Here is an 18,172-nt window from a genome sequence, read left to right as displayed (position 1 = left end):
AACTTAGTGACAGAAAAGTAGCTATAAAGGTAAGGTATTATTCTTGCAGGCCTTGAATCATGATAATAGTGTCCTGTGAATATTTGACAGCCCTTTTAAATAAAATAGGATAAGTTTGTTAATCTGTTGGCTGCGGTAGGATCTAGCAAACTGTAATCCATAGCTCTCCCACCAGCAAATTCCTCATTAAGCACAAAATAACCTGAAACAAATCACTAAGAAAACCTCTCCCAGTGCAAGGAGATGTAGAGTTCTTCTAACCAGATAAATCTAGCCAAAAATTGCATTCTTATTTCTTCTCCCTTTCTACCACTTAGCCAAGTTGAAATAGTCTGTGTTTCTGTATATTTAAACCTATGATTTGGGTGAAATGCTCACAGCAAAGTACAGGGAGATACATATTTTTAAATTGACCTACAACCACTTTCAAGATGAACAGGGCATATATTGCATTAAAACAACTTTTAATTCAATAGATTGTGAAGTCCAAGCCTTTTGACTATGATTCTTGGAGTCATTTTGGGTTGAGAGCCAGAATTCCAGACAAGTTACTCAAAAGAGCCAAATCACTACTGACATCCAGTGTTATCAGTGACTTCAGAAAACAGAAAGTCCTAGAAACATCTTTTCAGTATTACTAGGCAGAATTCTTTTTCACCCGTGTAGCAGATTACATATAGAAGTTGTCCTGCACTTCCAGGTTTGAGTAATTGGAGTCATGGGATCTAAAATAATTCAGATTGGAAGAAACACTGTCTTGACATGAAGTTTGTACATGTCTCTTCACCCAGGTCCAACTTGTCTCTGTGATTATTTCCACATTATCAATTTATCACCTGCCTGATAAGGGAGACCATCTAAGGGCCAGATGCTATCCAAACTTAACCAGGCAGTGAAATAAAATCCTCCCATTTCTCTTCAATCTTTGAGCTAACAGGAACTCAAATGGCACCAGTCTGAAAGTAGGGCTGCCCCTAAGACAAGTACTGGTTTTTCAGAGAGGTTTGGCCGAGGTGTGGCAGGGTGCTTCCAACATGCACCAAGAAGCAGGGTAGGGTGGAAGAGGGAAGGAGGAGGCAGAACATCTGCAGCAGCTGGAGTTGTCAGGATCAGCTTGCCTAGCAACCCCCCTTCTTAGACAGGGGCATCTAATTCAGCAGCAACAGCAGTGTCAGAAGCAGCCTCATCACTTGATGAGCTGGATGCACATTAGTGAACATGAGAGCTACCAAAACACTTGCCTTCAAGCTCCAAAACCTCCTCCTCAGTTTGTTGGTAGGTAAGCCTTGTAGATCCTCTTACTGTCACATATTTGTGTGGTCTGTGCACACCGAAGGAACAGTAGGTGGCTTATTGCAGGGAGATGGCTATTAATTTCAGGTAATTGTTGAATACTATTTTAGTAATGTAAAAAAACAAGAATGATAGCAGAATGCATTGTAAAAATCAATTATATAAATCTTACTCCTCGAATAATGGGATAAGTAATTGCATAAACCAGCAGATTATTAATCTCCAATAATATGTGCAGAAAAAAATAGATTGTATGAATAGAACTTAATAACCTTTACTAATTGTGGATTAAGACCAAAATGTATCATCATAATATTTTCTTTTCATCTACAGCCTACAATGTATATTCTATTACTTGATTAGTATAAATACATTTGTAGTGTATAACTTACATGTATATAGGTATATTATAAATTTTGCAACCCCGCAAATTCACTCTGTATGCTATTATATTGCTGTATTCTGCATGTAATAGGCATATGTAATGTTGTCTATAATTGCCTATTGTAATATTTATATAATTAATTACACTTTGCTATTAGAGCTTTAATGAAAAATAGTCACTGAAATAATTTAGGTGTAAAAGATTAAAAGAAATATAGTTTGGAGCACGAGTAAGTCATTTTAAACACAAAGAAAAATAGCCTTTAAATAGTATGTCTCTCTGCATATGGACCTAGAACTGCCCATTTTTTACACAGGAAAACTTCTGGAAGAGAAGTTTTGGTTAAGTCACCTAATGGTGTTATGACTAATTACTAGGTAGATCAAAATAATATACTGATCCCTAGGAAACAATCACTTTTGTCTCCAGAACTTGAAGAGACAAAATAAAATATGCCAGGTAATGTTTTTATCTTTGCTTTAGATAGAAAGATCAACTGCAGATGGAAAGCATCCTTCCATTGTTTCTATACAGTGTTTTATGAGGTCTGTTTCTGGCAGGTGATATTAGTGGAGGGATGGCATGATTTAGACAACAAAGACTATGACTGTTGGCCCCTGGAAAAACCAGATGAATATAACATGATGGACTGTGGAGGTGAGTTCTGAAGCTGCTCAAGGAATATAATTTCTTGCTCAGGGGATGGCTGAGGACCTAAAATTGAAGTGCTCAGACTGACACCTAACTCATAACAAATGCTTCACATGGTGGAAGGCATCAGAGTTGGTGATGACATTCTTTCTTGAGAAAAAGGTGAAAGAAAACAGACAAAAGATACTTCCAAGCAATTATTTGCTCAGTATTCACTGATTCCAGATGAAAAAGTAATCACAACAGCTGAACCCCTTCTCCTAAAATAAGAATTGAAAACATTTTATTTCTCATTAGAAAACTGAATGCAACATAATCCAAACAAATCAGATAGTCTGCTCAGTATTGTTGCAATTCTATTCCTGGAGTTCTGTGGCATCATTTCAAAAGTGAGTGATTTAAACCCTCTAGCCAGTAAGTAAAAGCAACTTTTCTACATTTCATGCTTTTCTCTCCTTGCTCAAAATTATGTTCCATGAGTACTTAAAATTTGAGATCTTTAACCACTTATTGCAGTTTGAAAACTGAATTTACATGATGACATAACAAAAAAAAACCAAAACAAAACAAAACAAATAAGTTTCTTTTTGTTTAATCTCACAAATTGATTGAGATGGAATAACAAAGTGGAACACTTCTTATTTTAGAAAAGACTGGACTGGAGATAGTTCTTTCTTGATGGGGTTTTTAGAGAAAAACAAGTACAGCTGAGAAACTGTAATACTGGTAAAAATACTCCAGGAAATAAACTGCAGCGTGATGCTCTGAACTCCATGCTGTAGTTAAATATTTTGTGAAGAGTTTGGATTGAACAAAGAAATTGAAATACTGTCTAGCTAACTGACAAGTAAATTGACAAGCTGTTAGAACTTACTATTGCTTTAACATTGAAACTACTATTTACCAGGAAAAAAAAAAAAAAAAAAAGAAAAGAAAAAAAAAAAAAAAGAAGAAAAAAAAAAGGCTTGTTTGAAGCACACTCTTAGTAATAAATCACTGTGAACTTAGGACAAGGGAAACTAATATGAGTAGGCAGCTTCATTTACATAAACCCTTCACAAACAGTTATAGAACAAACTCCAGTTTTTACCCTGCCTTTCTCTATGATTCTTTGGTGCACTGCTAAATGCAAAGCAATAGGCATCTGCTGTATTTCTGTGAATTTAACTTGTAATGCAAGATCTTCAAATCATTTAGATGTGGAAGTATTTATCACTGAAATAAGAGTTTTATTTGCTTTTGTGAGACCTTTAAGGAGAAGAATAAATACATTTTTCTGAAATTTATGCTGACCTTCTACCTTTGTTCTCTCACTTTTCCTGAAGCTTAGCTCTCATTCCTTTTAATGCAATTCACATTAGCATTTTATGTAAATCTTTGTTTTGTAGTTTCTCACATAATGCTGGCTCCCATAATGAGTGTTTACTTTCTAAGGGAGAGGTGATATCTTTAGGTTAGTTTTCAATTTGCTTCTTCATATCTGAAAGGGATTTGTGTTTAAAGGGAAAAATAGTGTTTTATTTCACTAACAGTGCAACTGTTTAATACACTTGTTAAAACAACTCTGGAGTGATGTGTGTGTGTCTATAACTGAACAACAACTGAACAGCAGGCTCACCCATCCTCTGGGGAAAGGATTTTATATTTCCTGACAAACTCAGGTCTATGTGTCTGCATAATGTTAGTAATTTGACATGTCAGAAATTAAAACCTTCATCTAACAACAGGGGAGAAGATTGGTGAAAGGAATGGAAAGATTTTGATAGTATTGTTTGAGAATAATCTCACTTCATTTCTAGGTTTAGAGTTGGTGATAAGGTGTCCCAAGAGTGATGGAAATGAGTGGGATTTTCCTTATAAGGGTATAGAAATTGAAAAAGACAAATGTCTGAGTAGCAGTACTCCCACTGTCCTCTGCTCTAGGCATCAAATGGTTTTACAAGAAGATAATACTTTCTTAAGTGTCTAATTAGTACACATAATTTACATCTTGTGAGGTTAGCAGTTATTACTGTATTTCATGGATGCTAGAGTTGTCTGTGCTTCCAGGAGGTAGGGCTCAGTGAAAGCAGCCAAGAATTGCAAACAATGATTATTACCTGATAAAGTGTAGCACTCCATTATACTGAGAGTAAATTTACTATAGATCAGATGATCAGATTTTCTGTCCTATTTCTCCAATTGTGTGGAGAATGTGCATGTCAGAATTGTTATATATATGTGCATTTGCACTTACCTGTGCAGCCACTAAGATGAATATTTGGGGTTTGTAAAAAGCAGTAGGAAAAATAGCTGAAAATCTACTAATGTTTCACTACACTGTGTTCCCTACTGCAGAAGAAACTTTTTTTTTTTTTACAATTGTCAAGTATAACAGGCTTAAAATGTTATTGTTTCTAGGTCTGGAGATGGCATGGGTACAAAAACCCCCAGAAATGGCAGTAAGTGGGGAATTCTTCAATGTGACCTATGCAGTCTTTGCTTCAGATGGCTTTTATCAGTATGCAGTACAAAACGGAATCCTTTCTCACAGGTATTACCTCCTGTCATATGTTTTCACGGTCATGAGTATGTGGTGATTCTGTAGATACACACATGTTTTGTAACACAGTCAGAAAACGGGATCTTGTGCTCCTTAGTAATTTCTTGCATCTCTCTAGTTCTCTTCCTGCAGCATTTACACTGTCATTGGCCCCTCAGAAATGGTTTTGCGATCATAACGACATACTTACCTGCATGCCAGTCACAATGCTTGTCATCCTGCATCTGTACTACTCTACACAAGGAACTTACAACTGAAATTCTAGTGTGATTCTCAAACTCACTGTGGTCTGAATCAGTTGTAATAATACGTGTTCAAAGTGCACAACATAAATGACAGAGATAGAATCTCCAGAACTCACTGAAGAGATTATTTTGATTTCTATAGAGTTGAAATCTGTCCAAAAGCTTATATATCTCCTCACAAACTGTAGACAGTGTAGGTTAGGTACAGCTTTATTACCTGTATAACTTTGTCAATAAAAGCCTAATATACTGTGATCTTACATCTATGAACTGTACACAGCATACTCCAACCACAGAAAAAAAAAAGTTAGTGCTAGAGACAGCAGCCATAATTTCCCACTCTCTATGCCTTTTTTGACTACTAAAAGAGATGCTTATGGAAAAAACCTCACATACTTTCTTTGTCAGTATGAGTGTTTCCTTTGCAAAGTTTAGATTGTAAAAGTTTTTGTAGAGAGTGATTTTATTTAAGATTGAAAGATTATTTATAATCCATTCGCAATATCAAAAAAGAAAAAAAAAAATGTATTGATGTATTTTGATGACCTGTATAATAGTTTTTCATCAATTTATTTGAGATTTCTGGCTAGTGATATTTCCAAGAACTTGACCAAAAACATTTATCTTCACTTTTCGAATTAATCTGTTTTTCTGGTCTTCCTAATGTGACCCATTCCCTTATATTAGTAAGAAATTTAGAAAATTTTTCTTTTTGAGTCCTTACACAAAGAGACAGGCTGTAAATGTTAAAAAGAGAATCATCAGTGCTGTGGTTTTACAGAGGCATCAAACTTGTACCTCAGTAACTATGAACTATCTGGTTGCCTCTCAGAATGCCTGACTCAAATATGACTGCAGATGGCAAGTCATTGTATGAGCTTCAAAAGGATTGGTTAAGGCACTGATGAACTACAGAATGCAGTATTGAATGCAGGGTAAATTCTAAAAAGCATTTACAAAGACCTAACAGCATCAGGGAGTAATTATCTTAAGGTTTTGGGTGTGGCTTTCTTTTCTTTTCTTTTCTTTTCTTTTCTTTTCTTTTCTTTTCTTTTCTTTTCTTTTCTTTTCTTTTCTTTTCTTTTCTTTTCTTTTCTTTTCTTTTCTTTTCTTTTCTTTTCTTTTCTTCTCTTCTCTTCTCTTCTCTTCTCTTCTCTTCTCTTCTCTTCTCTTCTCTTCTCTTCTCTTCTCTTCTCTTCTCTTCTCTTCTCTTCTCTTCTCTTCTCTTCTCTTCTCTTTTTTCATCTTGAGCTTTATATCTTTTATTTTTAAATATTTAAATATTTTAGTTATCTAGGTGTCAGATTGACAGATTTGCTTATTTCAGATATTGGGTATATATTTCAGATATTAGGTCTATACCTTTGTAAATCTGGTCCTTAGTATGACCTATGTTAATCTTTTCCCCTGTGTTTGCTTTTATTTCTTATAATACAGTCTTCTTTCTTAAATCTGCTATATTCTGGCTACTTGATCTTGGTGCTCTGAAGGTAATGCCTCCTTTTTTTAATTATGTTGGTCCACCATGTAAGAGGCAGATGTTGGTTGTATGGTAGCAGAGATTGAGCCACTGATATTCCATTCCATTTTGTTGCATGTGACAGATGGCAGCAGAGGGCCAGTCTGACAAAACAGCATCTGACGTGGAAGTACAGATGAAAAAAGAAAAGAAAGAAGTGTTTCACTGAAATCCTCTATGCAAAAAATATTGTACTCATTGACAGTCATTGATACGTGCTGAATATTTATGGAGACCGAGCAGTGAATGTGAGCACAGTGAGAGGTGGGTGGGTGGTGCATTTCAGCAGTGGTGGCAGTAACAGTCATTTCCACTGATGCCGACTGCTACAAGCATGACATGCAGGCTTTTATTCATTCCTGACAAAAAAATTGCATGGCTAATGATGGTGACTCCACTGAAAAATAGATTTTGTAGCTGAGAATTTGCTCTATCAAATAGTGTCGTTGTGTTCTTTGCATTTGCTGTAGTTTCCATGGAGATAAGTAGGAGGGATTACTTTCAGAGCAGCCTGTATATATACATATTTCCTGGAGTGCTGGCATTGCTTTCAATTTAGAGAACTATCATGTGTAACTTTCAAACTAAACCATAGAACTACTTCTGGCTATCTCCTGAGTCAACCATATTTGGAGAAATTTCTTCTCACAAAGAGTGGTGATGCACTGGAGTAGGCTGCCCAGGAGATGATGAATTCATCCACCATTCCTGGATGCGTTCAAGAAACATGTGGATGATGCTCTGAAGAAGGTGGCTCCGTGGGCCTGGTGGGGATGGGCTGATGCTTGGACTTGGTGATCTTAGTGGTCTTTTCCAAACTTAATGATTCTGTGATTCTAAAAAATTATTTTATTTCAAAGCAAAATAAGTTTATTAGGGCGATAACCAACTTCAAAGTAGTAGTTGTTTTTCTGAAAGTGTAACTCAGCAAATAGACTGAAAAAAGTGTGAAACGTTTCAAGAGAACTACATTCATCTTCCAGTGATGAACTGTCCAAAGCTCTACCTTATGTTTATTTCATATAATACTGTCTTCTCTTTTAAGCTTACTCTCTACCAGACAGTTTTTCTCAGTACTTGTCAGGCTGTCCATGGAGTACTGTGTCCAGTTCTGGTCCCCATAACTCAAAAAAGCAGCAGACAGACTCTACAGCATCCAAAGAAGAGCCACAAAGATGATCAAAAGGCAGAAAAACCTGCCCTGTGAAGACAAGCTTTAAAACTTTTCAGCATGCATAAGTGAAGGTTTATGGAGGACCACATCACAGTACTCCAAGTGTGGCTACTGAAAGGATGGGGGATGCTTCACAAGCAGCCACGTGTAGAAGGAACAGTGGGGGAAAAAAAGTTGCACTGGCAGAGGCCTCATCTTGATTCAAGAAAGACTTATTTTTACAAGAGAACCAGTAACCAGAACACCGGAACAATCTCCACAGGGTGTTGTGGTGAAGTCACTGGAAGTTTTAAGTTGTGACTGGACAGGGTGCTAGATAATCTCACAGAGGCTCCCTTTTCTCATGAGAGTTTGCATCTGATGATCATTTGAAGTCCATTCCACCCTGAGCTATTCTATGATTCTGTGGCTATTTTGAAGAATATTGTTGTCCAGTATGCTAGCTATCCTTGTCTGTTTGGATTGTGGAGAAAATACTAAAGTCAAATAGGAATCATGTGCAGAGATGCACGTATACAACTGACAATACTAAGAATGGAAGTAGCCAGGGACACAGATGTTTGATAGTGGAAGTATAGTAATGGTAATTCTTCTGAGCCATATGGTTATGCAGTCACTGTGGAGACATGAATGAAGGTTGGTAGCTGTTTAAGCTATACTGTCTGCCAGAATTCCCTACTAATTGACATAGATGGTGATCTAGTTGAAAGCACTCTTTGTTATAGGATTGCTTCAACTAGAAATAGAACAAGAGAGAAAGAAATGATATAACAATATTTCTACCACTGCATATGTTTATGCTAGTTATTTTTCTATGAAAGTTTTTCTGTTCTTTTTACAATATTTGAGGAAGAAAGAATTAATATAAAATTATCACTCTTTTTCTGCTCCTTGGCTAGCAATGCTAGTGCTGCAAAGGAATTTTGTGAGGAGCATGAGTGCCCTGCCAGCTGGAAAGATGCAAATGGCGAGAACTGCTGTGTCCATCATGCCAATATTCACTCCTGTCCTTTGGCCTTCATGGTTAGTATGACAGTATGAGTTAATGTGTTCTGCTGCTGATCATGGAAAAGACATTCATTGCAGTGATCATGTCTGTGAAGTTTTTTCTGTGATTACAATTAGACCAAATCAATAGATCGCTGAAGCAGTTGTGGGGATTAAAGTCAATTTCAGGAAGTTTTGTACTGTATTTGACGCTCCAAAGCAAATCCCTCTATTTTTGGACAAGGTAGTATTCAGAATTGCTCATTATGCTTAATGGAACCAGTTTCAACTCTTAAAAATTACTTGACTCATATTCACCCTTTCTGTACAGTCAGTAGGCAAAGAAAGAGTGAATTGTCATTTGCAGGTATCATTATCTCCCTTTACTTTTTGACAGCTTCAGTGAGATATGCTCTGCAAACTGGCATTGACTCATAAAAGATCCTTTCCCTTTTAAAGAAAATAAACTATAATATCAAAAGTCAAGTTGCAATAAAACTCCTTTAGAAAAATCTAAGATGTGGGATACAATTATTTTTCTTGTTCTTGTGCAGCAAAAACTGAAAAAAAGTATATTAGCTTCATAAAATTACTGCAGCTAAATATATGATCAGATTTTGGTTCATGTATTCAAACAGTAGCGAGATTTGTGAGATATTTTAACTCAGTGTATGATTATTATTTGAGTTTTGTCATTTTAAGATTTTGCAAGATTTGTCATTTAAGATTTGGTTATTTCTTGAGAAGAGCATAAGTAGTTCTAAAAAGGCAAAAGATGGAGACCTAGGATTTTTATTGTCATTGTTAGTGACACAACCAATTTCTCTGATAAAGGGAAGAGGAGGAATATGTGGTCCGTGGATTCCTGATGATGGCCAGATATTTACTCACACTTTGTCGACAGCTGGCAAAATGAGCCAGAGAAACTGGACTGCCAAGGTAAAGTTTGTTTTTGAATACAACAAATGGTTTGCTATTCTCGGAACTTACTTCCTAGTTGGTAGTTACGGATCACACACATGTTTCCTGTCTCTCATTTACTTATGTCAGGATTATGTATGTAAGTGGTACATATGGCTGAGTACCATCAATTCCCAGATGACCTGATTGGAAGCACCAGTTTTTTATACTACTACTTCCTATCCAGTCAGTAGAAAAAACGGGGATGGGAAAGAAGAACTCAGTCTAATTTGTCTGTTTAAAGCCTACACTAAGAAAATACTGCATTACTGACTGGACTGTGTTACAGGTTAGCACACTCTTTGTGAGTTTTCTTCTAAGCAGAAATAATGGGAAGGCAAATGTGACAGATGCATAGGTGAAAGCCATGCCTAGCTGGAAGAAAACATACCAGAATCAGAGCCTTTCCCAAAAAGCTTGTCTTTCTTGTTGCTGTTTACTTCACGAGCCAAGCACTCCTTTCCTTCCTGATAATGAAAAATGCACACCTTCTTTTTGAGAACTACACAACTGGATGATCCTTGTTAAAATTACTTATTGTATGCAAGTAAAGTTTTGATCCTTGCAGTTTTGTTCACTTGTTTGGCAGGTAGTTTTGGTTCATGTGGGTGTGACTTCTCTCATCGCACACATCAGAGTTGGGAGAATGCAAGTTGCTTTGGAAGCGAAGACCACAGTCCTTCCTGCAGTAGGTATGATACAGAGCGAAGATGTGAGGGAACTGCACATTGACTGCAAATCTCAGTGTTTTTAACATTCATGCATGGATACCAAGAGCAAGAGCTTGCCCTCTCTACCACTGAAGCCACTCTTGCCAAAGAGGTAAACTTAAAACAAGACCAACAGCTTCAGCTGAAAATACCTTGAAAACACTTTTCCAGTCATGACGTGGTGAGGATCTGGACATTCTTCATCTGAAGGGATGCAAACTAGCCCTAACACTGTCAGAAGGGTAGAAACCCAAACTGGTTCCATTGTTCACATTAAAATCCTGTTGCTTCCAAACGCTTCAGGCTCCTGTGCACATTAGTTTAGCTGTATGCAGGAAATAGTAATAAAATTATATTAGCAAAATGAAAAAAATAATTTAAAAAAAACCCTTATTTGACAAATTAAACAGGCAACTTGAAGAAAAATATTGGGTTAAGCAAACATCACAGTGTTCTTGTTAGCTACACTTCTGAAAGTCTGAGAATATATTTCTCAGTGTTATGAAAAAAGCAGAGCCAAAGCAATTCCAAAGTGGATGGAAGGAATGGATTTTGTTTTGCTGAGTATTTTTTTAAAATGTATTACACAGTGACTGAATAATATCTTTAGCTTGTCTCAGGAGGCTGGAGTGCAGAACTTTATTAGTTTAGGCACAGAGGTAAAACTGAAACAGAACTCAAGACACAGGAGACAGAGTTTTGTCCTCTAGGGCTTTTGTTTTTGCTTTCTGATAATTTTCTTAAAACCTGGGAGAAAAATAAATCCTTGAAGCATAAACGGCAGGGTTTCACTCTGAAGTACCTGGAATCATATACTTCTAGAGATGCCATGGGTTGGATTAAGTACAAAGAACACAAAAGACAGTGTCCACCCTGAGAAACTTACTGCCTCAGAAAAAAACAAAAACAAAACACAAAAAACCAAATAGATGGACAATGAGTTACAACTCCAAAAAAGTTGTAGATTCCCATCATTAGCAGTTTCATCTAATCCAGTAGAACCTGCATCACTTTCAAATATATAAAAAACAAACAAACAAGCAAATGAAAAAACAACACCAATTATTTCAGCTTCTTGGGTGTAATCTCTGGATTCCTCAGGATGTAATCTTTCAGGCACTCTGAGGTTTCCCCACCCAAGAACATGTGTTTAAATCTGAATTTAGCGATGTTGATTAATGAAACTACCTTGAAATAACCAAATTGTCATTTCTTTTTCTTATCAGTCTGTGGAGATGGCTCTTGCGAGGAAGAAGAAAGCTGCTCTATCTGTCCAGCAGATTGTGGAGAATGCCCTCTGTCTGCTTATGCTAGGGTAGCAATTGCCTTACCCATATGTTTAGTCTGCACTGGCTTCATTATGACAGTCATTGTACGTATTCTTTCTTTCATTACCCTTGCCTCTGTTATTTCATTATTTTGAATGGAGTGTTCTCCTAGTAGAGAGTAAGTTTTCTTCTGCATCCTGAAACTGTGTGGTAGAAAAGAAAGCATTAATGGCTTCTCTAGATGGAAGGCTGGTTGTGATTGGAAATATCATCCCCTGAGGCTTAAGACCGAAGGGGAATTTAACAGAAGGATATGTAATGGTGGAATAAGAACACCTTGTTACTAAGTCTTTCACAACATGAGATAGGGGTTGCCAGTGAGGTGAGAGTGCTTTTGACTCAATAAAATCCTATTATGAAATTAACTGCTCCAAAGCCCTGTGGAGGTGAGAGGTATGCATAAATTCTAAAACAAATTAGATAAATTCATAAAGGGATTAGATCCACCAGAGTTCATTAAGTCTGAATATCTGAATACATCTTATTATAGAATATATTCAACTTGGGATATTTTAAGATTATTGATCACTGGACATCCAAAGGAATAATTAGCAGATATTTCTTTTTTTTCTGTTGATCTTGTATGTGTGTGTATCTGTATGTGCTCTTTTTTTTAAAAAAAGCTTATTTTCTTAACATAGCAAGAAGTAATTTAGTGATTATCTGTGTTACTGATTATTATAAAAGACTTGTGAAGGAAAAGCAAAAGAATAACATGAGAGGAACATAGCGTGTCAATAATTTGGAATAAATTTCTGACTGATACAGAGCTCACTCAAAGTTGGCCCATTTATTTCAAGAATTTTCTGAGAAAAACAATCTATAGTTTGTTTTGTAAAAGTATGATTGAACAAGGGTAAATACACCTGAAGTGACCACTAGTCTTGTGCATTCATTTGATTGTAAATTTATTTTGCTATTTTATTATTATTTTATTTTTTACTCCTGCTAAATTCTGCAATAGCATCTTCTTTTCTTTATTATTTAGGTGATGAATAAACAAGTTAGGGAAGATCCTTTTATCCAATTCAGTAATTAATACTTTGTAGGAAGAACCATCTCAGAATATAATATCTTCTTAATGATTCAAGCTGAAGAGAGGGTCCTTCTGATCTCAGTGTCTGCAGCAAAACTAGTGGTCACTTCTAGCTAATATATCTTTGTTTGGTCATATCTTTACAAAATAAAATGCAAATACCTTTTTTCAGAAATCCTTTGAAATAAATGGGACGATATCATTTTGATTCAGCAACCTCTATGTCAGTCATAATTTTTTTCCAAAACACGGACACAGTTTCTACTTCTGTGTTTTGTAAATATCCTAAGACATCTATTTATGAGAGCATCTTTGTCTTCTTTATATAATAGCCACAAGATCTATATCTGACATTCTTTATACTAAAGTACTGGACTTAATGTGGTCTTGTTTGTAAATCTGGTTATAATTTTGGCACAATATGCAGTGCTCCTTTTCTTGGGGTTAGAGAGCAATATATTCTTGTCACACAATTAGGCAGCACTGGTGGGACATTTCCATATTATGAGGTGATGCAAACAACTGTTTGGATGTCCAGGCTGAGGTCTAATTATATTGTATTAAAATTACTGACAATAATGGAAAGAGTTCATAGCCAATGCAAAATATTACGTGTCAATAGATCCTAGAATATAAAATATACGGTTCCAAAGATCTTTGTTAGATTCTGTTTTCTTCTAGGTCTGTTCCTTCTAATGCTGCTGATATGACATAGACTGGATACTTAATCATCAGATTTTTGGGGGATACTTAAACATTTTCATATTAAAAAAAAAAAATAAAAAAAATCTGGATTTGTTCCTTCAAAGTTGCCAGAGTTCAATTCAAGAATGAATTTGATTTATTTTTGTAGTGGTTTCAGTATCAGAAACAAAAGATGCTTTGGGATGAAAGCTGGATTATAGAGTTCACCAGCATCAAACAAGGTTAGTAATATTTCATTTTGCTGCTGTTACCACTTTCATTAATAATTTTATGAAACAATCTCAATCATAAGTACATCTTGTTTTCTGGGTCTTGCAGAAGATGAGCCAGTTTGGGAAATATATATCTGGAGTTTATTCCTTGTATTCCCTGTGAGCTCATATTTGATATTATGATTTATTGAAACCTTAACTATTAAAGTTATTTAAATAGTTTCCTTCTTATTTAAGGAAATTTTTCAGTTCAGAAAGACAGATCTATCCCCAGATAAGCAGATAACTTCTAGACCTGGAAAAAATAAATTATATTTGCTTCAGTGGATGTATGGTTCTGTATAATTGGCCTCGCTCACTTACCCTGGCTTTACATAAATAAAATGAAAGATACAATGAGATCTTAATTTCTCTCAGTGTATACTGTCTTTGGCAGTTTTGCTGCAAAAATTAATCCATTGTGACCTGACTTCTCTTTCATTTTACCTTCAGGATATAGAATGTGATTTTAATTGGCTGTAACTAAATATGTTAAGAATAAAATCAGATGTTATTAAGTCCTGTACAGTGCTGCACTCGATTCACTTTCCTGTCCAGTGCTTTAGCACTCAGAAGCAAAAAAAAACCACACAGACTCTCAGAAAAGGCAAATTTGTAGAAACTGACTGAAGTTGATAAGCCTGTGCTGATATGAACTCTCTGATTTTCTATTTCCTCAAGGAATTGCTAGACAGATCTGTTTTAGCTATGTTATGTCATTGTGTTTCTAGTAGTGTAAAGATGTTCATGTGCTAAGGTTATGGTGATACTTTCATCTTTGGACATGAATGTTAATTTCTGTGTAGTTAGCTTTAGTATGCTAAGGATTTTAGCATGCAAGGATTTAGTATCCTTGTTGCAGTAAAGGACAGAAACTGGCATAGAAATTAATTTGAGTACAGAATGCAAACCTTGTCAGTTTTGCCAGTGCGCAGAGTAACTGGCCAAACCTGGTGGAGATGGTGAAACAATATGTAATTCATTAAGAATCTTCTTTGAAATCATTCTGTAACCTAAAGCTGATCAACATACATTAAAAAACATACATTGACATCACTTTTTTCCCCGTTTAACTTTATTATTGCTCTTCTTTGACTTTCCTCTGATGTCAGAGTCACATCCCACATCTCTGTACTCTGCAGTCTTCTAGGAGCTCCAAACAGACTTGTTAAAATATGATCCAGAGCTTGCTCTGCTTCCCTGAGTTCTGTCTTCTGCACTTCACTAGCAGCAAGGACCTGTCATCCTGGAATCAGGAAGACTTGCACTGAATCCTGAGGTTTAGTGGGAAAGATCTGTGGCAATTCATCACCTCTTGGATTGTTTTTATGCAGCATTCACACCCTAAAAAAAATAGCTCTCTGTCTTACATGTTAACAAGAGCAATCCTGCATGTAAAGATTTGGTGAATTTCTTAAATTTGCCTGCCTCCGGAGTACATACCTTTGTAATAATATGCGTTTTCAGGTGCTTTTTCTAATCCCACATCCCATTTAGATCACATGCTCTGGACAACAACAGGAAGCGTGATGAGTGCTCCCCCAGCACCAAGTGAATCCAATGCCAGCTGTACCACTGTTCTAAGCTCCTTCACTGCAGCTGCTAATGTGTCCAAGAAACAGCACTTCACCCTTACTGGGAGATAGTAAGTCAATATAGTACTAATTTTCTTCAGTATCCACTATCCTATACTTTCATTGTGCTTTATGTCTCTTGCAACTCTGCTGTTAATAGGTAGTCCAAAAGCTTGAAATTCTCTTGTTACACCCAATCTATTAAGTTAGCAGCATCATTTGACTTCTGTACCTCTTACTGGCTGTAGAATGTGAAACATGATGTCTTCTGTTTTGGTTATCATTTCTCCGTTTCTCTTTGGGACATCTTGCAAGGGTGACTGCATAATGTGACCTGGAGCTGTCAATGAATGACACCTAGTGATCAAATACATCCCCACTGGATTCTTTCATGGAAAACTGTTTTGCTGTCTGTCAAATCCAGCTGCTTCACCACTGAGAATGCTTCCATGGAAGCAGAAGGATGTTAAATAGCAGTGGTGGCTCTCTGTAACAGTAGACAGAGAAATAATGAATAGATACTGTTGTGTTTCACTACCTCTGATATTCCCATTGCTGCTACACAATCATCCAGCTGCCTAAATTTACTGTAACAATCTCATATTTCAAGTGGCATGCACACAGCAAGAATGCTTGACTCTAAGTACTAATACTTGCCTTATCATAGAAGCAGGATCTTGTCAAATACTCATGTTCAGCTTCACACCTAAATATGGACATGCTCAAACTTTATGCTTCATCTCTAAAGATATGAATGCTCTCATAGCAGAAAAAACATCTGTCCATTTTCCTATCCTTATGAAATTATATAGTTGGCCTAATATTCTCTGAACAGCATTTAATTCTGTTTCAGTGATGGTAGAACAGTGGCCATAAAAAAAATAATGAAGAAGGCATTTACCCTATCCAAATCCATACGTAAGGAAGTAAAGCAAGTAAGGTAAGAAGTGAAACCTGAAAAGTGCATGCTGTTCTATGTGTGCATTGGTTCTTTAAAGGCTATAACGTGTCCAAACATTACAATACACCTGCATTCTTCTTTTCTTCAAACTTTGTTTTGACACAAGATGAAAATCTTTTTACAGCTGCTTTACCTTTCTCTTCACTTTTTGAGACAGGACTTCTAGTTTTCCAGTATGTCGGGTAAAGGTCATTGTATTGCTAATGAGTGGTGAAGCTCAACAATAACTTGAGCCAGAAGTAAAGAGCTTCTGTTCTGCACCAGCAAAGGAGTCCACACCTCTTTTGCCACACCTGCTAGGGAGCTTGATGCCCTCCTGCAACAACTGTACAGAAAGTAGGAAGGAGATTCATGAAAATTATTCATGTGATGTGATTTCTGCTAATTTTTACAGGGAACTTGACCATCCAAATCTCTGCAAATTCATTGGTGGTTGTATAGAAATACCAAATGTTGCCATAGTGACCGAGTACTGCCCAAAAGGCAGCCTTCATGATGTTCTGCTCAATGAAGAAATCCCTTTGAACTGGGGATTCAGGTAAAGACAAGACAAAACAAAACAAAACAAAAACACCTAAAAGATGTAAAACTGCTGAGAGATGCTACGTGCCATTTGGGACAAAATAATAATTACAGATAGGTAGTTGGAATGAGGCTTATACTGTGATCTGGAGATAATGAAGAAGGAAGTGAATTGAAATATCCAGCCTGGATTTTTGATCAATCATACATTAAGCACTGGTTACACTAAGATTATGACTTTCCAACCCACCCTTGTTTATACTGCTAATGTTTTCAAACCTTTATTTCTATGTGATTTCGTCTATTTCTCAAATATCTTGGGCATCTTCATTTAATTAAAGTCGCAAAGATTAAATGATTAACATATCTACACATGCTTTGTTATATTTACTGATACAGAAAATGAGCTAATGGTCCCAATCCACAGAGGCACTTTCATTATTTTTTGAGACTAATCTTCTTGTCACGCTCTTTTTACTTCTGCCTGTTGTTTTCCCTCAACAAAGAAAAAGAGTGTAAGGAAGGAAAATGTTTCTCTTCTAAACATTTGAAAAGCACTTCAGATAATACAACCATACCGGGAAGTTTTAAAGGATCTGAACTGTCTTAATAGAAGCTAATGACCCCAACAACTGAATGAGAGTTAAGAATCTTTATCAACCTACTTTATGTGTTTTGGACAAATGAGTGAGTGGAATGACAGACTTCAAAGCTATTCCAATCACTAGAGCCTTTCTGTTAGCTCCAGTAGGTTTCAAACCCACTTTTGAGTGAAGGTCTGGTTTAGTGGACGTGCTAGCTTATTGATTTTTGTCTTTCAGGTTTTCTTTTGCTACTGATATTGCCCAAGGAATGGCCTATCTTCACCACCACAAAATGTACCATGGGCGGTTGAAGTCTAATAATTGTGTGATAGATGACCGATGGGTTTGTAAAATTGCAGGTAAAGAGAAGATAAATGAAAATTCAAAACTCTCAAGGTAGCCTACCAGTATGTGTAGGTTTCACACTTGACACTGCTCCAAAGCACCTTCATTTTGACATCTTTGGTGAAAACACTGGTGTTACTTTAAAATGGGTCACTGCTGCATGCATCAGATTCCGTAAGTGATGAAGTCTGTCAACATCAGGCTGAATATAAATTCTGTTGCATTCTCAGCTATGATGCAGAGAGAAAACCTTAGCAGTGGACACAGCTGTAAAGTCACGGAATAATGATGACTGGAAACAGAAGTTGGTTCATAGAGAAAAGCAGTCTCAAGTCAGTTTTTCAATCCTGTACACAAAACTGAATTATCTTCTACAGATGGAGCTATAGTCACCCTGCTT

At 36.3% G+C, this 18,172-nt stretch overlaps 1 protein-coding gene across 1 annotated transcript in view; it reads left to right on the top strand.

Moving 5' to 3' along the window:
- The first annotated feature begins 2,292 nt into the window (after window positions 1-2,292).
- LOC140264578 (atrial natriuretic peptide receptor 1-like) overlaps window positions 2,293-18,172 on the top strand; it is a 29,851-nt gene continuing 13,971 nt past the window's right edge. The window contains exons 1-11 of the mRNA XM_072360433.1: window positions 2,293-2,335; window positions 4,730-4,862; window positions 8,709-8,832; window positions 9,631-9,735; window positions 10,346-10,448; window positions 11,693-11,838; window positions 13,684-13,756; window positions 15,284-15,431; window positions 16,214-16,300; window positions 16,716-16,859; window positions 17,665-17,786. Of these exons, the coding sequence (XP_072216534.1) occupies window positions 2,320-2,335; window positions 4,730-4,862; window positions 8,709-8,832; window positions 9,631-9,735; window positions 10,346-10,448; window positions 11,693-11,838; window positions 13,684-13,756; window positions 15,284-15,431; window positions 16,214-16,300; window positions 16,716-16,859; window positions 17,665-17,786 (1,201 nt within the window). The 5' untranslated portion in view covers window positions 2,293-2,319. The remainder of the gene's footprint in view (window positions 2,336-4,729; window positions 4,863-8,708; window positions 8,833-9,630; window positions 9,736-10,345; window positions 10,449-11,692; window positions 11,839-13,683; window positions 13,757-15,283; window positions 15,432-16,213; window positions 16,301-16,715; window positions 16,860-17,664; window positions 17,787-18,172) is intronic.

This window comes from Excalfactoria chinensis, chromosome Z (assembly GCF_039878825.1).
Source record: "Excalfactoria chinensis isolate bCotChi1 chromosome Z, bCotChi1.hap2, whole genome shotgun sequence".
Taxonomy (NCBI): domain Eukaryota; kingdom Metazoa; phylum Chordata; class Aves; order Galliformes; family Phasianidae; genus Excalfactoria; species Excalfactoria chinensis.
This window is presented reverse-complemented; position numbering and strand designations above follow the sequence as displayed.